The sequence below is a fragment of the Xiphophorus hellerii genome, chromosome 9 (assembly GCF_003331165.1).
Source record: "Xiphophorus hellerii strain 12219 chromosome 9, Xiphophorus_hellerii-4.1, whole genome shotgun sequence".
In the NCBI taxonomy this organism is placed as follows: domain Eukaryota; kingdom Metazoa; phylum Chordata; class Actinopteri; order Cyprinodontiformes; family Poeciliidae; genus Xiphophorus; species Xiphophorus hellerii.
This window is the reverse complement of record NC_045680.1, coordinates 16,818,467-16,840,424: the sequence shown is the minus strand read 5'-3', so window position 1 is coordinate 16,840,424 and position 21,958 is coordinate 16,818,467. Positions and strand designations below refer to the sequence as shown.

General features: G+C 38.4%; 3 protein-coding genes across 10 annotated transcripts; 2 read left to right on the top strand and 1 right to left on the bottom strand.

Annotated features, from left to right (window-relative positions):
• Positions 1-143: 143 nt before the first annotated feature.
• On the bottom strand, positions 144-5,601 carry LOC116725911 (torsin-1A-interacting protein 1-like). The gene is made up of 8 exons (XM_032572316.1): positions 5,405-5,601; positions 3,702-3,821; positions 3,033-3,206; positions 2,672-2,773; positions 2,404-2,532; positions 2,173-2,304; positions 2,024-2,077; positions 144-1,912 (listed from the first exon to the last, which is right to left on the bottom strand). Exons 1-8 carry the CDS (start codon positions 5,472-5,474, stop codon positions 1,137-1,139), a joined length of 1,557 nt encoding a protein of 518 aa, XP_032428207.1. The 5' UTR covers positions 5,475-5,601; the 3' UTR covers positions 144-1,136.
• A 59-nt stretch (positions 5,602-5,660) lies between these two features.
• Positions 5,661-9,184, top strand: LOC116725912 (torsin-1A-interacting protein 2-like). Of its 8 annotated transcripts, none has more exons than XM_032572319.1 (7): positions 5,663-5,782; positions 6,408-6,504; positions 6,928-7,053; positions 7,155-7,229; positions 7,367-7,477; positions 7,683-7,829; positions 7,951-9,184. In XM_032572319.1, the coding sequence occupies exons 2-7, from the start codon at positions 6,441-6,443 to the stop codon at positions 8,712-8,714; spliced, it is 1,287 nt and encodes a 428-aa protein (XP_032428210.1). In that variant the 5' UTR covers positions 5,663-5,782; positions 6,408-6,440; the 3' UTR covers positions 8,715-9,184. The 8 variants fall into 8 exon arrangements, with proteins under 8 accessions (XP_032428211.1, XP_032428214.1, XP_032428212.1 ...); XM_032572317.1 differs by having other exon boundaries at positions 6,916-7,053; XM_032572318.1 differs by having other exon boundaries at positions 5,669-5,782; positions 6,424-6,504; positions 6,916-7,053.
• Positions 9,185-9,901: 717 nt separating this feature from the next.
• olfml2ba (olfactomedin-like 2Ba) lies at positions 9,902-20,605 on the top strand. Its single transcript, XM_032571669.1, has 8 exons — positions 9,902-10,400; positions 10,512-10,775; positions 11,559-11,672; positions 13,402-13,563; positions 14,772-15,000; positions 15,868-16,791; positions 17,225-17,401; positions 19,846-20,605. Exons 1-8 carry the CDS (start codon positions 10,227-10,229, stop codon positions 20,457-20,459), a joined length of 2,658 nt encoding a protein of 885 aa, XP_032427560.1. The 5' UTR covers positions 9,902-10,226; the 3' UTR covers positions 20,460-20,605.
• The last annotated feature ends 1,353 nt before the right edge of the window (positions 20,606-21,958 follow it).

Genomic DNA, 21,958 nt, shown 5'->3' with positions numbered 1-21,958 from the left:
TGACTCCTTATTGTCTTCAAGCCATAATCACCTAATTGACAATAAGTACTTTGTGTTTTGAATCTATACACAACTTAAATTTTTTTTAACTGAATTGCTGAAATAAAACTATTTGATACTAATTTAAGCTTTAGACAACTTACTCAATATTAAAATAATCTTTATTGGAAATATTCAAACATTCATATGAGCAATACACAGAAAAAATGATCTCAGAGCGATAATACAACAGAATATACAAAATTGAAAGACAAGAATTAAAATCTATATTACCGTATATATCAATTAAGTACTGTTTGGACACACTTCTGAGAAAACACCATAGTTGTGATGCCATCCTGCTATGGTACAAGACAGATGATGAATATTGGAGTTATTAAATAGTTCTTGTGTGTTTAAGGCACATTTTGTGTTTGACATATTCAATCAAAAATATTTTTGCAAAAAAAAAAAAAAGAACTCACATAAACCTGAAAGTTTTTTTGTTTTTTTTTTAAATCTACCCCATTTAAACAAGATTCCTGGCATTTTGATCCTTTTCATATCCAGCATACAGTTTATATATATATACAGCTATTAAAAAATATGCAAATCTTAGAAGCACAACAAAATACATCTTAAGATGAAATATCACACACAAAAAATGCTTGTTTTAGTAAAATCCAGTTGCTTAAAGCAAACAGACACGTTCAGTGCACATCAAACTTCTGCGAATGCCTCGTCAGCTCACCTCTGAGATTTGAAATCAAAGAAAAACAGATCCACAGAAACTGTAACATTTGTTATCTTTACAGATGAATTCTGTGTCTTGCTGAAGAAAAAGTGCTTCAGAAAAAGGGACAAAACAAAACGAGAAATTATCGTCTACAACAAAATCGAGTGGGAAAACATCCTGTATATGTCAATGTCAAGTTAAATGATGTTGTTAGATCTGATCTTTAAAAGAGGAAAAAAATCATAACACAAAAAAACTGCAACTTCAGTAGGTTTTCATCTGTTATAGCTGTCAATGCGTCCTTCAAACATTTCAAAGGAAATCTGTGTAAAACGTGTCTAAAAAGACACATTTCTGTGGTATATCTGGTCATAGTACCCATATCACCGCATCCTTAAAAAAATAAAACAAAAAAAATAACTCATTGGCATTCTTCCTGCTTCACCTCCGACACTACAGGCAGAATCACATGGGAGATGCGGCTCCACAGCCCGCCAAACTTGTCTATATCCATTTCATTGAAGGAGGTTTTGCCTGTGGAGTCCACCAGCTTTGCCTCCACGTGGCTCTGCACCAGCTCCTCCACCTCCTTCAGGCTCAGCTCGCTGCTGACCTCGTCTTGCGGCAGCAGCGCGGTGAACAACAGGAACGCCTGCTTGTATGCGGCGGTCTCGTGATCACAGTAACGGTAAAAAATTAGGGTGGAGCCCGGAGGCAGCTCCTCAAAGCGGTGGATGACCACCGCTGGTTTGTCTCCCTCAAAAGCCGCCTTCAGCTGGTTGTCGACGTCCAGCTTTACCCTGTCGCTGTCCTGGTCGGCTTTACTTACCCCGTCAATGAGGAGGGCAGAGCCGTTGAGGGCGGATGAGTAGGTGGAGGCCAGGCCCCGAGCCAGGCACAGCAGAGTCCTCTCTGCCTTGAGACCTGCTACCAAGATCAGACTCACTGGCTCGGTTGGCTCAGCGGTTTTAAGGTGCTTTCCCAGGTGGATCTGGGTTCTCTTCCACAGCTCTTCTCGCTGACTTGGGAATTGAGACTGGAGATGCGACAAGCTGTCAGAAAACTTTTCTGGTATAGCTTCTCGGGGTTGTTGCCCTCCTGCTTTACTCTGCAGCACAGGGAGGATCCGGTAAGCCAGCAGGGTGGCAGAGCTGAGCAGCACCAACAAAACCAAGCGCCATAAATACCAAAAAAACCCTGCAACGATAGGAGAGCATTTATTTTGACTTGGGATAAATAAAGAACTTTTGTTAAAATGGCACGGCACAGAGTAATGAGTAGGATAATGTTAATAAATATTTATACCACCTCTACAAGAATTTCCAGAGCTTATCTCAATCCCAGCCGTTTTCTTTTTTCCATCTTAAAGAAAAAGAAAATAAAGAAAAAAATCCACTGTCAGTGTGGAAAAACCTGCCAATGACATCAGATTTTCTTCTTTGTTTAAATAAAAATACCTTGTTTTGTCAGATGATCTGCCATTTTTTGATGAGGAATGTTGTTTTCACGTGGTTTGGTTGGGTACGTTTTCGCCGAAATCGAGTACAAACTTTGGGAGACTTGGTTAGGTACAACCAGAGGCGATGTGGCTTCGTTTTTGACATAAAAAGAAAGAAAAATAAATAAATTTCAATTTTGCTCAATGCAGCTTTGTGAACATAAACGTTATCATAGAAAACACTGAGTACCTGCGTTCCTGGCTTTGGCCTCCATTATTCTCTTATACTCATCCATGCTGGTGATCGGCACAGCAGGCCTCTTCTCTGCTGGTTGGATGTGTGAATGAGCTTTGTTCATTGAAGGTGCTTTTACTTCAGCTTTAAATGAAAACAATCAAAATCAGGTTACGACCATACATTTATTTTCCCTCCACAAATGTAATACTTTACCTGCAAACACAGAAATAAAATAATCAAACCATTTCATCTTGCTCTCCTTAACACAAAATATTCAAACCTTTTATAGTCTTCATTCCTTGCGAATCTTCATATGGAGAAAGGGAGGGTTTGGATTTATGAAGGACGACGCCAGGAGAAAGGTTCACAAATTCATAGCGGTCTGTTTAATACGGGAAAAAAACAGTAAAATCCATTAAAATTACATATAGAAACACAAGACATAAATTATGCTCAGTTCTGATTTATAATAGCTGTAAAAACTGGAAAATCAATCCATATAATTATACAAATAATAACAAAAATAAATTAATAATCATAATCTTAATTACCTCAGAGGGTTCATTTTACTTTTTTGTCCTTCCAAAGTGCAGTTAAGAACTATTAACATTTTATAGGTTTTTATTACATGTAGTCCTTACCTTTATATGTTTTTGGTGGACTGGTTTCTTTTAATGGCTCCTCAACCTCATCCATTTCCAGGTCCTCACAGTTCTCCGTGTCTTTGTCTGAGTCCTGGACCTCCATGTCATCATCACTAAGGTTGTCACCACGTCCCTCTCCGGCATCCAACCGCTGCTTCTTGGTAGGAGACTCTGTTCAATAACAATTCAAGCCAGACTTAGACTTAGACTTGTACTTTATTGATCCTTTGGGAAGACTCCCTCAGGAAATTGAAGTTACCAGCAGCTCCCAGGCAAAAAACAAAGATAACACACAGTAAGCAAAAGTGCAAAAGAATACAAAATACAAATTAAATACTAAGGTACACACTAAATGTGAGTAACCAAAACCTTAAATTATGCAAGAAACAAGGAATAAGAATATAGAATATAAGAATATAAGTAAATATAAATACAACACAAAAAAAATATAAGAATTTGGCGGATAGATTGACCAGTGATATCGTATTGCATTATGTGGTTTGACCTGATAAGTATGGAGAAAAATACAAGGGGTCACTACTCCTTCTACCCTCTGTCACGTGTCACTCACCCCCCCATGAGGAATTGCCACATCTGAGCACTGTAATTAAAGGTAGTCCTAGTTACTTAATCTGAGGAAATAAATTGAAAATTAGAGCATCCCACCTTCATCATCCAAGCCGTTCTCCACATTTTTTGAACCTTTAGCTGCTGGTGACGGCTGAGGTTCTGATGTCTTTCTGGTCCTTTTCAGAGGACCCCTTGGAGTTGGCTCAACGCCGAGTACTGTAGAGGAAAAGAAAAACAATTACACTGTCACATGGCACCCCTTAATGTTTAACAAGTAGAAAAAGGCCTTCAACAGAACTTATGAGGGTGACCTGACTTGTATCTGTAATATTCAGAGGTCCCATTTTCTAGCACAACCTACTCTTATCATAGTTTTCCAATCATTGCTCATTTTTTTTCAGGAGTGATAGAGCAAATAATCCTTGACAAAAATCCCAGTCATAAGAAAGAACAATTTGTGCAATAATTCTTAGAGAGTTAATGCTCCCTAAACTCCTTTTAACATGATGTAAGGTGTTGATCAGCCTGGATCTAATGTCTTTTTCTCATTGTGAGTCATTTGTTAGTATCTGCTCACATTAACCAGCTGTGGGAGTGAAATACATGCACAAGGTAATTTTATGCTACTTCTCCCAGTGGGATTAATTACTTACTTGAAATATTTGGGCAAACTTCAGTGTTTCTATTGAAAAGGTGAATAGCACTTAGAAAAATAATAATAATAAAGAAAAAACACAAACACAGAGTTTTGGCCCCTTGTTGAAAACAACACGTCCAGTTTTCAACAAGGGGAAGAGGTCATGCTTCATAACAGCAGATTGCATTGCATTAAGTCTCCAGCTAAATTGTATACGTAACAATATAACGTTATAAATAACGGAATATATATTCCATGCAGCATATAAATAAGTTCTAATTTTAAATACTGGAGATCAAAAACTGCTATCATATAGAATAGAAATATGACACATTTCTTTTAAGAAATTACTGCTGAAATACTTTATGAGATTGCTTATTGTAAATAATTAGTGATTAATAATAATAATAATAAAAATAATAACGCTACTGGTTACACATAGTTTTACGGTATTTTGTACAAATTTATTACAATAATTCATAAAATTAAAATGCACTAAAAAGCATTACAGCTGTCATTGGTCATTCTTACTTAAAAAATTATGATGATGATTATTATTATCATTATCCATACATTTTCTAACACTCTTGCTGCAAGGCAACAGTGCCACTGTGCAGCCCTATTATTATTATTATTGTTGTTGGTAACAGTATTTTACAGTCACAGAAAAATAAGAGTATAAAGAGTTTAAAAAAAGAAGCTATTTTCAAATAAATAACTGCATAAACCTGATTTCTAAGGGTTATTAGTTCAATAATAATAACAATATTATGATTGAACTGCTGCTCCTCTAACCTTTAATACGTTAAAAAAACTTATTAAAGGCGACCATAATGACCACAGTAATTAGTTACTTATTCCCCTTCCTCTCATATGCCCCTCTGTTTTGTCTATTGATAGGGATCACTGCGAATGAAAGACAATTTCCATTTCACCTCGTCGTGGTTAACAGGAAGTTGTTTATTGCGCGAAAATAAAACCGAAAATGAAATTTAAAAGTTGCTCATAACTGTTAATTTAACCTCAAATGCGGGACATAATTGTGATTTATTTGAATTAAATAGTAAACATTAGTTGAAACATTAATGCCAACTTTGACTTTCGATTACAGTAGAGCTATGAAGCTAAGCTAGCTAACGAGCGTCACTGTCAATTTGCTCACCTTTCCCCGTCTGCCTTAACGACCTTCTTAATTGGCCCGGAGCCTTATTTTTAGCCGCCTTTGAATCCATTCTTGTTCTCAAATCGATTGGATGTCGCTTCAAATCAGCAAAAATTTAAACAAAAAAGTGAAACATCCTGACACGAAACAGACAGCAGCCAGTCTGTGCGTAAACTTCCCCGTTTTGTTGCTGGGGAAACGTTTCAGGTCGGGACCCGTTGAGGTGTATCACTGTAACAATCTTCCGCTCTAGAAACAAGGGCCTTGCTGTACGTTCCGCTCTGGGAGTAAACAGGTGAAAGTGAAACTCCAACCCGAAGGATAAGGACTCCCTCTAATCCACGGAGATGTTGTCGGTGGAGGCTTTTCTATGAATTGGTAATCGTGGATAGTATATCAATTATGCTTATTCGTTTTGAATAGCTCAGAGGCTCTACTAATATATCAAAGCTTTGTGGTCATTGACTAAGTCAGTTAGCTTTGCTAACACTAGCAAGCTTGTTAGCCCTCGTCACCTGACCTGAGTCTCGTCATGTTTCTGATATACTCGCCTTTTAGTAGGCAGTTCGTACCTACAGTATATATCTAATTTATTTCGAGAATGCCTTGTTCAAACCCGATGAACAAAGTGAGTGATTCGAGAGTTTTATTTGCAGGGTGCTAGCGGCTATTAGCTTTGCAGTGAGTTAGCTGTCATGTATTATGGTGTAATGTCACCAGGGGAAGTTGAGCAAAGATTGTTGTGTTTATTTTGGCTTTTTGTTTACTATTAAATGTCTTTTTAAGTGCTATAAATTAGAACACTTGAGGAGCTTTGAGTATTTCACAGATTAGTGGAAGAGAAAAAACCTTCCTTATTGCATGCGATTCATTGACAGGTGCGATTCTTTACAGCGTCACTTTGAACTTTAACCACGTGATGACAAACTGTACAAAATCCATTACTTTTCTACGTGTCTCAGTAGTGCAAATCATATGATGACATATACTTGTGGTTTATCAGTTCTCAACTCCCGCAGCGACCCAATCCAAAAACATGGACTCACCACCAGGCTATCAGCAGCCAAAAGGCTCTGCAGATCCCTCTGCTGAACTATCAGGTATTACTTTTATTGGTTTAATATATTTAGAAAATGTTGTCAGCTGTGCTTATTGGATTATGTTTGTTCAGATCTCTGATCTAGTTTTTAAAGGAGCAGTATTATGTGTTTACTGGGAACATAGTGTCATTTTATAGCATAATCAAGTAACTTACCGTCAGTTGTTGTAAAAAAAAACAGCTCTACTAATAAAACCCTTGTGCTGCATTTTATTGACAACAATACAGCTACACCTACAGGTCAGGCTACAGGGCACTCTTCTGATGATGTAGAATTAGTAGAAGGGGATAAGGAAATTAAGATCAAATGCTTCTCATCACATTTAGATCTGGAAACATATATATTTTTTGACAAATTTAAGATGTGTTCAGCACATATAATGTTCATGTTCATTTTTGTTTTGTTTTGCAGGTGCGGATTCAGATGAAGGCAAAAGCTCTCCAGCTGTGGACAAGAACTCTGGCCAACAAACCAATGATGAAAGTCAAGATAACTCATCAAATGGAGAGAAATCAACAGATGAACCTCCGAGTCGGAGTGTTACTACAGGTTGTTATTTCGCAGTATGATATTTTCTGTGTGGTTTTCTGTGTATTTTCTGCATTTCTCCATAAACTCCACTAATAAAAACATTGTGCTTCATTTTATAGACAATAATACAGGAACACCTACAGAGAAGGAGACTACAGAGAGCTCTACTGATGACGTAGCATCAGGTGAAAGGGGTAAGGAAATGAAGATCAAATGATTCTTACCACATCTAGATCTGGAAGAAAATTTATATTTTTGACAAATTTAACATGTGTTAAGCACATATAATGTTCATGTTCATTTTTGTTTTGTTTTGCTGATGTGGATCCAGATAAAGATGGGGACAAGAACTCTGGCCAACAAGACAATGATGAAAGTCGAGATAACTTGTCAAATAGAGAGAAATCAACAGATGAACCTCCGAGTCGGAGTGTTACTACAGGTTGTTATTTCGCAGTATGATATTTTCTGTGTGGTTTTCTGTGTATTTTCTGCATTTCTCCATAAACTCCACTAATAAAAACTTTGTGTTTCATTTTATCGACAATAATACAACATCTTAAATTCAGTTATCTTCACTACTGGTTTTAGAAAGCCTACACTAAGTCAGAAATTTTATATGAAGGTTTGTTCTTTCATTGATTCAGTAAAGTCAGAAGAAGCCGAATACCCTCCTGAAATGGACAAGACAAACAATTACCAAGCCGATGACGAACAACAAGGTTATTCCAAAGGAGATCCATCAGAAACTCAGAAACCAGTCGGCACAAAACCTGACGAATGTGCCAATCAAAGTATGATTTCAAGTCCTTTTTTTTCACTTGTATCTCTATTTTTTAAATATATCCACTGTTTGATGTTGATGGGTAATTGTATAAAATCCCTTGTAAGACGCATCTAAACCTCTCTTGACAGGAGGCATGAAACTATTGGTAGGAGTGGCTATAGTGGCACTTGTTGCCATCGTGGCACAGCATTACCTCCAATCTGAATCTCAACCTCAGAAGACTGATTGGCAACAGGTAGATGTCTTCCTCAAGCAGATGAAAAAAGTAAAAGAGAAGTTTACCAATCAGCGCGCCGAGCTCTGGAGCAGGAGTGAAATCCACCTGAAGAGGCACCTCCAGACGAGCCAACCCGCGGAGCCCGTCAGCCTGATCCTGACATCAGGCGTCAGAGCCGAGAGGACCATGCGCTGCCTAGCTCAGGGTTTGGCCTCCGCCTTCTCCACCGCCCGCAACGCTTCCGTCCTCCACATTGACGGAGCGGGCAAAGCCGGCCAAGACAGCGACCAGGTCAAACTGGACATTGACAGAAAGCTGCAAGGAGCATTCGAGGGAGACAAGCCCGTAGCGGTGATTCACCGCCTGGAAGAGCTGCCTCCAGGCTCCACGCTCATCTTCTACCGCTACTGCGATCATGAGAATGCCGCCTACAAGAAGACTTTTCTGATCTTCACAGTGCTGCTGGGTGACGAAGAGGAGATCCCGGCCGAGATGCGCTTGAGCATCGTGGAGGAGATGGTGGACGACTACCTGCAGAAGAAGTTTCTGTCTCACGGTCACCCGGTATCTTTCGACAGGATGGATGTCAACAAGTACGGTGGATTGTGGAGCCGTATTTCCCACCTCATCCTGCCGGTGGCGGCGGAGGACAGAATAGAGCATGAAGGATGCTAGAGGACTCAACTCTGTTCTGAGTTTTGGGTCTGAGCACTGGAGTAGCACACAGCTTTAACACCTCTTACTTGGGTATTTATTCTGGTACTCTTTACTGTGGTTTTAAACACCCAAATATCTTATTTGAAAGTGGGACATCTGTAAGAATTTAATTCATTATGAAGAAGTCTTTGACAAAAAGGCTTGTGCACTTTATTCTTTTAATCCTTTGTTGAATTCATAAGTGGGATGGGAAATGTTATTTGGATGTTGGAGTGGCGGGATTTTTAACTGTTGCATTTTAAACACACTCAAAATAAATCATATTCACACAACTTTCACATAATAGAGCTGGCATCACAACATAAGGTTTATAATTCAATGTGCCTTAAAGTAGGCCTCTGATTTTCTTTTTGTCAACCATGTTTCGAATAGAAAAGGATGAGTTAAATGTGCCTTAAAATATAAATAAACACTTATTTTAATTTAAATGGCCTGTTTTATTGTCTCTGAGGTGAACAATTTCATGGACCCTATACAATCTGGAATTGGGATTTTATTTAAGCAATTTCTTTAGAAAATGAATATAGGAGGAATATGTAAAAATATGAGTAATTTCATAAAGTATTCCCTATCCTACTATCATTGATTTGTCCAACATTCACCTTCTGTCCAAACACCCATTTACCATCCATCAATGCATATGTCTAGCCATGTATTATTTTATCTACTTATTCTACTGTTTTAGATTCATATATTTGTTTTTCCATGTTCCATAAAGTGTGGCACATCAAGTCATTAGCCTGGTTGCTGATTATTCAACTTTTGCGTTCTTTGGAGTTGGAGTCTGGAGCTCTGCATCACAATTACTTGCAAATAATGGATATTAGAATCTGTTCTGACTGCCATCAGTAGTACTTGTACCAAAGTCTGAGAACTATGCCATCACTAGAGAAACTATTAAGGCGTCTGGAAATGCATGTAGAAGCCCTGTAGGGGGCAGCAACAACCCAACTTGAAGCGGTTACACATATTAGTGCTGCAAAACAGTTTGAAACGAGTCTGAACATTTATTTATTCTGTTTTGTAAGCTCAACCTAAAACATGTTGTGGGTATTGTAGATTTTGGTTGCGGAAAACGTTTGACTCCAGTAAAGCTTTTTTCCATTAAAAAAAAAAAAAAAAAAAAGATCAGATCACAGTCTGGTGTAACACCGCCTCCTGTCAGCTCCCCTGCAGCTGCAGATGCCGGGGCTCCTCTCTCTCAGGAGTACACCTTTTTTTCAGCCTCTTAACTTTCATTCATTCTGACTGTAAACGATGACTTAGCAGGGGGAATAATCTGAATCTGGATGACTGATGGCTTTTGTTGATGTCGATTCTCAGAATTTTTCAGCAATATAATTAGGGTATTTTATTTATTTTTTTCATTCTTGGTATAGTTTTTTGTACTTCGACTTGAGTTTCATGCTGTGGCTTCTTCGTACACCTGCATCTGCATAGCTCTCTTTGGAGTTCTGGGACGCTCACAGCATGTATAGGTTATGCGTTTTTGTCGCGGTTTGCTGCGCTTTTTCCTCTCGGAGCTCTGCTGCGCCTAAGTGCAGAAGTACAGTTCCAAAAGTCCCCGATCCGTCTCTACTTAAGAGCAGTGCAGAGGACGAGCTGCAAGAAGAAATGGAAGGTCAAGAGGACATAATATCTAAAGTAGGTGCATTATTAACTTGTTTTGTTTTGGTTTTTTTCTCAATCTTCCATGCAAACTTTTAAATTGATCGCGGTGGGAAAATTTTTTTATCCATCCTCTTCTCTTTATAGCTGCTGGGTGATTATGACAAAGTGAAAGCCCTGTCGGAAGGCGCTGACTGTCGGTGTAAATGTGTTGTCAGACCCCTGAGCAGGAGCGCCTGTCGGCGGATCGAAGAGGGAAGCGCCACGGTTCAGGACTTCTACACCGTGGAGACAATCACATCTGGACCGGAGTGCAAGTGCGCCTGCATCGCGCCTCTGTCGGCGGTCAACCCCTGCGGTGCAGAGTTCAGGCTGAAAAATCTCAGGGAAGCTGGAAAAGAAAATGTCAAGGTTCAGGATCTCACTCGAGCGCACCTTGTCCAAGCACAGCCCCCTCTTCAAATGTTCTCATTTTGTCTGCTTAGCTGCAAGCTGCGATGATTTGTATTTGTATTTTATGACAGACAGGAAAAAAAAAGCTATTTTTGAATCTAAAAAGTGTGGCGTGCCTTTGTATTCAGAGCCCCTGAGTCATTATTTTGTTGATCCATATTTTCCCAACCATCTAAGACTGAAAATGTTTCCCTATCTTCCTGTCAAAATGCCTCGAGCTTTGCTTCAAGTCCTGCCACTGCTTCTCAATTAAATGTAGAAATGGACTTTGACTGGGCCATCCAGACACCTACCTCTTCTTTAATAATCAGAGTCATTCCATTGTCATTCTGGCTTAGGATCGTCCTGTTGGAAGGTGTACTTCAAGACTTCAAGTCTTTTTGCAACTCCTTCCAAGTTTTCTTCCGGTATTAAACTTGCTTTCTTTGTGCACTGGTTGCACTGGATTTAGTTACAGGTAAAGGAGGTAAAGACAAATGCATGCCACACTTTTCAGAGTTTCGTCTGCAAAAAGTGTGAAAAAATCCTTAACAATTATAATTTCACATAATGTGAGCTCAAAGATTTGCCATTACTGTTGAGAGGCCTTGTTGCAAACCTTAATCATTTCCTGAGAGTCCTAGACCTCAAAGAATGAATAACATTCACAAAGGACCTCATAACTTCAGTAACCTAAGAGTGGATACATACTGTTTTATGAATGGCTACACTGTTTTGATGGAGATCCCTTGATCATTGCAGCTTTCCACCATCCTTGAGCTGCTGGAGGGTTCGTTCTATGGGATGGATCTACTGAAGCTGCACTCTCTGACAAACAAGCTCCTGCAACGAGTGGACCACATCGAGAAGATGCAGGTAAAGTGATGCCGAAATAAAATCCAAGTGGAAATAAACAAAACACCAACTCAAGGCCGCAAAGGTAGCTTTTGCGAATTTTAGATTTACTATAATTCATGCTATGACAGAGGTGCCCTTCATTTTTGTCATGTAGAAATTGACCAACTAATGTGTTGCTACTTTCATCAAGCAAAACTAAAAACCTCTGACTTGTTGTTTTTTTTCTATTAAATTTAGCTCAAAGATGAAAATGGCAATAAAAATAACACAAAATGGTATGCATTGGATGTTTCTCTTCTGACATGGTCCAGATTAGAAAGAATAAAGCGAAATCTTTACAACAGCCTCTTCTGAGCATTCACACTAATGCTTCACTACAGTGTTGACAAGTTTTTCCAGCTAAAATAGAGGAGGAGCAGCTGAGACTGTGCTCAAGTTATCATACTAAATATACAGTTGATCATAAATCATACCCGCCCTAACAGGTGCAGCAAAAACAAAAGCAGGGTTTTGGACGGCAAGTCTGAAGAAAGGAATCCAGCTGCTAAAGCTGTGTTGCTACACACTGGATCAGTTTTAAGTCTTATAAACATCAGACATTAAATGTTAGTCAGGGACATCAACGTGACTGTATGGAAGGGCATAATTACAATCAGCCATCACATGTCTAATAAAAAACAGTTGTACAGTGGATGAAATGCCTGCAATAAAGAGTTAAAACATTTTCTGCTTTGTGTCGCTATTTTTACATTTTTGATTTAGCAGGTGATTTTTTTAATCATAATTTCTTCATTTGAGAATGAATGCAATCATGAAGACTTAAATATGTGTTTGTTTCCCTTCTTTTTTCAGACTCTCTTATCGATTTTCAAACTAATTCTAATATCAAACTAAGATAGCACAGAGATAAGCTGAGTAAATGCAAAGAGCGGTTTTTATAGATTGATTTCATTTACTTAAATAAATGAAATCATTTACTTTCCATTTACTTTATTTTATTTTTTATTTTATTCTATTCTCTTTTGCTTTAGCTCCTTCTGCTGACTGTGGTGGGAGGAGTATGGGAGGATCGGGAGGGGGCCAGGGGGGAAAATGTTAAAAATTCAAGTCCTTCTCTGTATAGATACTTAATGTTGTATACTTTACAGTATTGATATTGTCAAAATTGTTTTCACTGTATGTTTAATTGTTGAAGGATTTAATAAACATCAAAAATTGAAAAAAAAAAAGAAAACAAGTGACGAAGAAAGGTCTAGGTTATTATCCAACTTGAAAAAGTTACAAATTCATTTCTAAGGGTTTGGGTTTTCAGTGCACCGCAGTGACTCAATATCTATAAACAGAGAAAAACTGGGACAATGGTGAATCTTGATAGGTTGGTCAACCACAATTACTCCAGAATTACAAGGCTTAGCTGTTACGTTAAGCCCTTAACTTAAATTAAAAAACTACCAGCTAAAAGCTATGTTTGTCAAAGAATAGTTGGTGATGTTTCAAGACTGATTGGGGTTTGGATTCATATTAGCAGTTTAAGTAGAGAACTTTTGATGCTCAGGGACGATATAAAAAGTAATCTTACCTTCTGCACTACAGGCAGAAAAGTGCACAGTGAAACAGCCAGCAAAGATGCAAGTCGGAAAGCAGTTTGATCCAACTTCTCTTCTACTTTGATTAATTAACGTCTTGTTCTTAAATCTAAGTTACATGCTCTAAAACCTACATATATGTTCTGGTTCTTATCTCCCAGGCAGTATCTCTGAACCACACTGTTGGCAAAGTGCAGCCTCAGGAGAATCCTCTTTTGAAGATGCAAGTTACTGAAAGGCCACCTGCTCCTTTTCCTCATCCGCATCAGGACAGAAGGAGAGCCGACGATGTCGGCGAGGCAGCAGCTTATCGGTACCCACAGGTGAGAGGCAAAGTTTGACACATTGATAAGGATTAACATAGTAACTGTGGTGTCATTGTAATGACTAAACTACTAGTAGTTTATTTGCATATAATTAGAGTAATTACATATAATTTCTGTGTAACATTATCAACAATTGCGTTAGACACTACTTACCCTCAGACAGCCAACCCAGACTTTTTTCTCATGACTTTCCCTCCTTCGGTATTTCACTAACATGATCAGAACTAGAAACAAAATTATGTTTTTACTCTGCTTCTCCATTAATGTGTAACACTCTACAGCAGGAACTGAAACCATATACTTTCATTCATCCAGGACAATTTAAATTTCTATTAAGAGCTAAAAAAAGTATTCTTATGAAACTTGCTCTTAATTTTAGGCAAAAATTGTTTTGCTTACTTAATCGAGTCAAATGTTTTAATTATAAAATAGTGACTTAAATGTTCCAGAAATAGCTAAAATTACTCATGAAATTTACAAACAGATGTTTGTCAGTGGTTTGAAAGCTTTTATTGTAGTAAAGCTGCATCATATGGTGGTTCAGCTGTAAAAGCTGCAATTGCACCTACAAACTGAAGCACTGCAGCATTTTAAAACCTTTTGCACTGTCCATTAAAAACCTGCATCTGTTTACTTTGTAACTGTGAACCTTTCATTAAAAACCCAAGTACCTCAAATGTAACAAGCTTTCAAGTCTATAAGACAATTAAACTATCTGTTTAGATCAATGATTTCTTCATAAAATCACTGTTAGGCAAAACAAATGTGTAAAACAGTCACTGAGATCAATCAAATATTTAATGATCTCATTAAATATTTGTGTGAAGAAAAGCAAATCCCGGATCAGCAGCCTTCTCTGAGGTAGCTGATCCCTTCCAGCTTTTAGCTTTCATATAAAGTAAGGAGTCCAACCATCTGCACATCCTGGGCTCCACATGTTTTTTGGTTATGTGGATTAAAGAGAAATGAAATGGAAATTAGACATCATGTTCTAAATAATTGTATTTTTTTTAAAAACTAGAATAAAGTGAACAACTACATTCCGGTAAACAAAATTTAAAGCGGACTCTAGCCAAGACTTTCTTATTGATTATGACTCATTGTTATGAGTCAGATTACCTCTAAAACCATTAGTCATTGGCATAGTCTACCAACAAATATATGTATTAGCATCACTTTTTCTAGTGTTTCTCTATTATCAACAGGAAAAACCTGAAGGGAAGTTTACTGGGGAAAATCCACCGAGCCTGCAGCCTGACAGCTCTGGTCAGATCACTGAGGTGAAATCCCTCAACGCCATGGAGCCATTTGATCAGGCATTGAAGCCTGGATCAAATGGGATGATCATCAGGGGGATGACGTTTTATAAATCTGAGCCTGATCCTATGGAGCCAGACCACATGGTGGCGGATGACGGAGAGCCTGGGGAGAACTGTGCGTTTTAATTTTAAATATCAATTACCTTTAACTGGATACGTTTCGATTAAATCACTGGCAAAAGTTTGCACATTGATGGGTTACTTAGGATTAAAAAGAGGGCAAAGAAGAACATGCAGTACCTTAATAAAATCTTCATGCCCTATTAACTTGTCATGTGTTAAAGGTGGATTTTATGTGACACAGCAACAAAAAGTATTGAATAATTGTGAAGTTGGATGAGTTAGTATTTTGTAGAACCTCATTTTTATTTTTATTTAGGCCTATTTTAGGTTTTGTGGCACTGGTGAATTTTACTTGTTAGTAGTTTCATCACAAGTTCTCAATTGGATTTTGGTCATAAGTCTTTTGCAGCATCTAACAAGTTTTCTTCCAGGACATTTAGTACCATATACACAGCAACAGCATGCAGAAAAGCCTTTCTTCAGCATGATGCTGCCACCATCATGTTTCACCTTGACAATAATGTTTTTTGGAGGTGATGTGCAGTTTAATTTTCACTATACACATAAACCAAAAAGGTCAGTTTAGTTTGACGTTATCGTAGCATCTTCTGCCATGTTTCTCAATACCTAACGTAGCTTGGGTCAAACTGCTAACGAGACTCCATATGGTTTTTCTTCAACAACAGATTTAATTTTAATGGTGCTTTTTTTAAAAATTCACAGTTAATGGTGATTCTGCATGCTGGTGAAGCAGTTTCACATTTTAATTCAGTTTGTAGTAGAAGGGACACATCTAAAAGTCGAAGGACTTTGGACCTCGAGGAAAGCAGTTTAAGACCACTGCTTTAGAGAATTTATGTTGCACAATTGAGACAAATATGAATGTGCTTTCTTTAATGTAAAATTTTCCTGTCTTTAGTATTTGAATATCACGAGTTCAGCGGAGAAGGCCCGGTCAACTACTTTATTGAAGAGAATCTCCTTCTTCATCGAGCGCCTCGGCCCAGGATCCAAACTTGGTTGAGGTCATTCCGGCCGAAGACGATGGATCCTGCACACAATGCCAATAAAATGAGCCCACCTGTAAAACTAAAGGAAGCGAAACCCATGTCAGAGACTCATAATGAAATTATCAGTGACAGAGGGAGCAAGTCCTTGGATGTGTCTGGAGAGGCATCCACAGTGAGAAGTGTTACAGCCAGAGCAACCGGTGCAACACAACTTTTACCGATCAAGACTACAGAATCTCAAACGGATCGGAGCGTCACGCCTTGGACAATTGCTAGTACAGTAGCCACAGGAGCTCCTTCAACTATCATTCCTGCAGAAACAACCAATCCAAATATAGTGATCACAACCCAACCCTCCCTCAGGGAAGACATTAAGGACATTTGGCAACCTTTAACCATAGGATATTATCCCATCACAGAGATGGAAACCACTAGCTTTGAGTTCAAAGATCAAACAAAGACGACTTCTGGTCTGAATGCTATAGCAGAGACTCAAACAACTGTCCCTGTATTTGCCACATCTAATACCCCTCCATCTTCACCTCCTGTTCATCCTGCATTATATCCCACCTCAACCCAGACTGATGCTTCAACCCTGTATGTGAAAACTGCTCCCCCTCAGTCCTCAGAGTCCTATACACCTGGTGACAATGCTCCGCCCACCATCACAGCTGTACCCACCTTCGCCAAAGTCACCACTACTCCAGAACAGGCTGCCCCAATCAAGAGAGAATACAAATTTAAGTGGGAAGAAGAAGAAGATGTGATGGCAGATGACCTTGAGGCACAGGAACCAATGAAAAGCCAAAAGGAGTCATCTACAAGCAAAGCTGGTAAATAATGATCTTTTATCATTATCATTTCATGATAAAAGATCATCATACACCTGTAATGTGTAATGTTCAGGCACATTACACACCTGTAATTACACACCTTACACACCTGTAATGTGCCTGAACAGTAAAAACACCAGTGTCTACTAGGACTTAGCCAGCAAAACAAAATGTTCTGTGTATTTATATTTATCCACATTAGAAGCACTAACTCAGCCTAATGTTTCTCATTTGGAGAAAAACAAATGGAAATTTCTTTCAGAAAATTCCAAAACTCAGCTAAGCTCTGTTTGCTTATGGGAACCTTTGTCTAATTCATGTTGTTAAAACCAAAAACTCCTAATTATTTTCAGACTTCTTGGCATGGTCTAGGTTGAGTATTAACTGGCCCTAAAGTTCTCACGTTTACCCTCTCTCTGGGTGCTTTTCACAGGGGAGTGTAAAGACACTTTGGCAAGTATCGCTGAGCCAGTTACTCACAACAACTATGGCAGACCCGAGGGAGCTTGGATGAAGGATCCCAAGTCCAATGATGACAAAATCTATGTGACAAACTTCCATTACGGGAATAATCTCCTGGAGTTCCACAATCTGGAGGTTTTCAAAAAAGGTAAGAGCCACCGGTTTCGCAATAACTGTATTCTCTTGTTTTCCTTCAATGGGTGTCAGTGGCTATAAAAAGTCAGCACACCTCATTTAAAATACTATCTTTTTGTGGTGTAGAAAATGAGACCACAATAAATCTGTTTATAGCCTTCACTACGTTTAATTTGACCGATAGCCCTTTACAACTTGATTGAAAAACAAAAATAAAAGGGGTGAGTAGGTAGAGTAAGAAATTAATAAAATAACACGATTGCACAATTGTACACATCCATTTATAATCGGCAACATGGCTGCATTCAGAAATAATCCCCACATTAAAACTCACATTAAATAACATTCCACCTCCCAATTTGTGTCTCCGGTTAACCCAGAAAAAAATTTACACATCGTACCCTAATCTAACAATAGAACAGATGAGCAACAAAATCTTTGGGACTCCACCATACCACAGTGAGAGCTATTATCAAAAAAAAACACGGAACAGTTGCGCACCTTTGCAGGAATGACTGGCCTTTCAAAATTACTCCAAGAACTAATTAAAGACTCATAAAGGGGGCTTGCAAAAAATCCGGAACAACATCCAAAGCACTGTAGGCACAACTTGGCTTATTTAATTATCACAATTTAGAACTAAGAAGAGCATGGGAAAAATGACTTCAAGAGGAAAAAAAAAAAAAATTACACCAAGAAGACGACAAAAGCCTGTCTCGCATTTGTCAAAAATCATCTTGACTTTTGGGAAAGTACTATGTTGTCTGAGGACAGAAATTTTGAACTTTTTTGTAGATGTGTATTCTGTTAAAGCTGATATAACAAAAAGTAACCTCATACATTTCAACACAGTGGTGGTAGTGTGATGGGCTTGTGCTGCTGTACAACCAAGACAACTTATTGCAGTTGATGTAATCAAGATTTTGACTAAATGCTGAAGCTGAATGTCCAGATTTTCCCTTGAGACCTTAAGCTCAAGTGCATTTGGATTATGCACTTGCAAAGTCCAAACACCCTAGGCACACCAGCAAGCCCTCTAAAAATGAATAGGACTTTGGAGTGACCTTGTCAAAGAGCAGATTTTGAATTGCGGTGACGTGACCTTAAACTGACCATTAAATCTCGAAAACAATCCAATGTCGCTGATATTAAACAATTATCTAAAGGAGTGTGACTCAAATGTTCTCCACAGAGACTTGAAAAGGTTATTTCCTGTTTTTGCAAACATTTGAAGGCAGTTGTCAAAGAACTGGACGTCCTTCCAAGACATTTTGACAACAGGTCCAGAGCAACATTAAATGATTTATGCTATTTTTTAGCAAGAACTGACAGTGTAGTACAACAAGCTCCTCTATTCTTTATATTGTGGTCAATGACATGTTGATACAGACTCCTTTTCTCTTGAAGAAAAACATATTAACCCAATTAAATTAAGCAAAAGTTGGAAAATGAGCCCTAATAAGTCCAAGTTTAACTTATTTGATTTTAATTCCCAAAGGCAAGTTTGGTGCAATATCGACACCTCACATTACCAAAACAACACTGTTGCTACCCTTTTAAGTGAGTCTAGGTGGGCACAGAGTGTAACACAAATTGCAAGTTAAATGTGAAGCCAACAACTAAAAGAAGTCACATCTCAATTATTTATTTTCCACTGGCCCTGAGTCTTACAAACACAAGGGAAGTGAAAACTTCAGACTTTCCAAGGCCAAAACAATACAGAAAAGTGCACTCCTTCCATCTTGAAAACAAAATCACTCTTGTCTGAACAAAAATAAAAACTACATTTCCTAAGCTCCCAGGCTGGCCACAAAATGGGGAAGAAATTAGTTAAAAGAAAATGGTGGAGAACTCCTACCAAACTGCCCATCTAAACAATATTTCTAGCACACAGAAGTTCACATGTCAATAAGACCTAAGCAGAATTGACACAACACTGAGTACTCAGTTCAGAGTCCACCACGTCACAGAAATACCCAGGGGGAAACAACACTGAAGCTTTTATGGAGTCCACTGATTAGGAGGAAGTGCTTCCAGATGTGACAGTAGCCTGCAAACAAACAAAGGAGCAAAGGCAGTCCTCTAATGTGAGGACCCCTAGAAGTCAGTGGACATAACAAACACCATGCAAACACAAGGGAAGTATGATGGTGGCAGCATCATGCTTTATGACTGGTGTTCTTCAGCTGGAACTGGTGGAGATAATCATCAACACTTTCAAATAGCAATCAGTGCTGGAGCAAAATCCTCATAATCTAAATCTGATTGAAATGATTTTCTCTCTTAAACATCGACTTGTAAAGGTTATAGGCAACATTAAAGCAGGATAAAGTACTGAAATTACTTACTTACTTAATAATTGGTTTCATTATTTCATACCATAAAACCCTGATATTCTAACATGAGTGGGTTGACTTTTAATGTCCACTATCTTTTTCAATGAAACCATTATCCCAGGCCGTTTCACCAACTCCTACAAGCTCCCTTACAACTGGATCGGCACAGGCCATGTGGTCTATGGCGGGGCCTTCTACTACAACCGCGCCTTCTCCCGGGACATCATCAAGTACGACCTGCGACTTCGCTATGTGGCTGCCTGGACTATGCTGCACGATGCCGTGTTTGAGGAGTCTTCATCGCCATGGGAATGGCGCAGCCACTCATCCATCAACTTTGCCGTGGACGAGAACGGCCTGTGGATCATCTACCCTGCGCTGGATGACGAAGGCTTCTTACAGGAAGTGGTCATCCTGAGTCGTCTGAACCCCACGGACCTCAGCATGCAGAGCGAGACCACCTGGAGGACCGGGCTTAGGAGGAACAATTTTGGGAATTGCTTTGTCGTGTGTGGCGTCTTGTATGCTGTGGACAGCTACAACAAAAGGGACGCCAACCTGGAGTATGCCTTCGATACGCACACAAACACTCAGATGACTCCCAGAATGCCCTTCATCAACAACTACACGTACACCACACAGATCGACTATAACCCGAAGGAAGGCGTTTTGTACGCTTGGGACAATAGGCACCAGGTCACATACAACATTAAGTTTGCTTATGTCGATCCTTAACAGTCCTTTGATTCCTCATTTCTGAATGGACTGTAGATCAGTCCACACTGGCTTCAGAACTGAGCCAAATGTACATATATACTTAGTGTTTACATTGTTCATATTAAAGTTTACATTTTATAAAAATAAAATAAGTTCGCCTTCAATCATTGTATCACGATTCATTGCATTATGCCTTTTGTTAAAAGGTTGATACCTCTTGAACGTTTTCCACAGTTCCTCAGGTGGAAACCCCTGAGAAGTGCACAGTTATGAAATAGAAGGAACATAAAACATGGATGTCATTTTTTAATTTTTACTAATAGAGGTCTGAATGGTGTATTCAACCTCCATGAGTCATTGCTTTGCAGAACCACCTTAGCTGCAGTAACAGCTGAAAATCTTTTGCCATATGGCTTTACACATTTGTGCCTAAGATTAGATGGAGAGCGTCTTAGACTGCTGAAGGAAAACAAAATCTCTACCCCTGCTGCCACCAGCATGCCTTATTGTAGGGGCAATACATTCAGCATGATGTTAGTGTTTACCCCACAGTGTTTTGCAATTAAGTGTAAAATGGCAACACTTTATTTGACGGGTTGTGAATAAGACTGTCATGACACTGTCATAAACATGACATAACAGCTGTCATGAACATGAGTAAGTCTTCATAAATATTTATAACTGTTGTCATAAAGTGTCATTCGGTAAATCATGACACTTTTAATACAAAGTTGACATTATTCAAAATGTCTTAGTTATGACAACTTGACATTAACAAAGAAATCATGATTTGACATAAATTTGTTATAAAAGTAATACTAATTAAACTTTAAAAATTTATGTTATTAAAGCTAAAGTTTAATCAGTAATACTTTTATCTAAGTTGTCATAATAAAGATATTTTGAATAGTGTCAACTTTGTATTAAAAGTGTTATGATTTATAGAATGACACTTTATGACAAGAATCATAAATATTCATGAAGACTTACTCATGTTTATGAAGGTGTCATGACGGCCTTATTCACAATCCGTCAAATAAAGTGTTACCAGCTAAAAGTTTTGTTTTGAGCTCGTCTGGGACTTCTTATGAGTTTCTTCCTATCAATCTTACATAAAGCGTAGATTGGTCAAGTTCATAACTAACACAGCTAATTGGTTTCCTATGATATTTTATTTTATTTAGAGGCATCAGATAAAAGGGGCGTGAACACAAATACCACACTTAATTTTTTTAATTTTCAGCCATTTTTTGTTGGTCTGTCAAAGAAAGTACAATAAACACTGTGGTTGCTACATGGCAATAGGCTAGAAACTTAAGAATAATTTTGTAAGGTAATGTATAAACAATCTAGAAAAAAGTGGCTTAACAAAAACGTTTAGAAGATTTCTCTTTGAAACAGAAAAAAAAAGTTTCAGTTTTCTACATAGCAATTTGTTTTTCCTCTTTGCATCAAAAATGGATGCCAGAAGTCAGAAAACACATCCTCTCTCTGTAATAAATCCCCCATAATTGCCA

Bases quoted from the DNA above. Each gene is read 5' to 3' on its own strand.
- LOC116725911 (XM_032572316.1), bottom strand. From the start codon at position 5,474: ATGGATTCAAAGGCGGCTAAAAATAAGGCTCCGGGCCAATTAAGAAGG. The intron at 3,207-3,701 runs GTGGGATGCTCT...GTTATTGAACAG, and splicing joins GAACGGCTTGGATGATGAAG to AGTCTCCTACCAAGAAGCAG. The intron at 2,774-3,032 runs GTAAGGACTACA...CGTATTAAACAG, and splicing joins TCCACCAAAAACATATAAAG to ACCGCTATGAATTTGTGAAC.
- olfml2ba (XM_032571669.1), top strand. From the start codon at position 10,227: ATGTATAGGTTATGCGTTTTTGTCGCGGTTTGCTGCGCTTTTTCCTCT. The intron at 15,001-15,867 runs GTGCGTTTTAAT...TCCTGTCTTTAG, and splicing joins CGGAGAGCCTGGGGAGAACT to TATTTGAATATCACGAGTTC. The intron at 17,402-19,845 runs GTAAGAGCCACC...CCATTATCCCAG, and splicing joins TCTGGAGGTTTTCAAAAAAG to GCCGTTTCACCAACTCCTAC.
- LOC116725912 (XM_032572317.1), top strand. From the start codon at position 6,441: ATGGACTCACCACCAGGCTATCAGCAGCCAAAAGGCTCTGCAGATCCC. The intron at 6,505-6,915 runs GTATTACTTTTA...TTTGTTTTGCAG, and splicing joins TCCCTCTGCTGAACTATCAG to GTGCGGATTCAGATGAAGGC. The intron at 7,230-7,366 runs GTAAGGAAATGA...ATGTGGATCCAG, and splicing joins CGTAGCATCAGGTGAAAGGG to ATAAAGATGGGGACAAGAAC.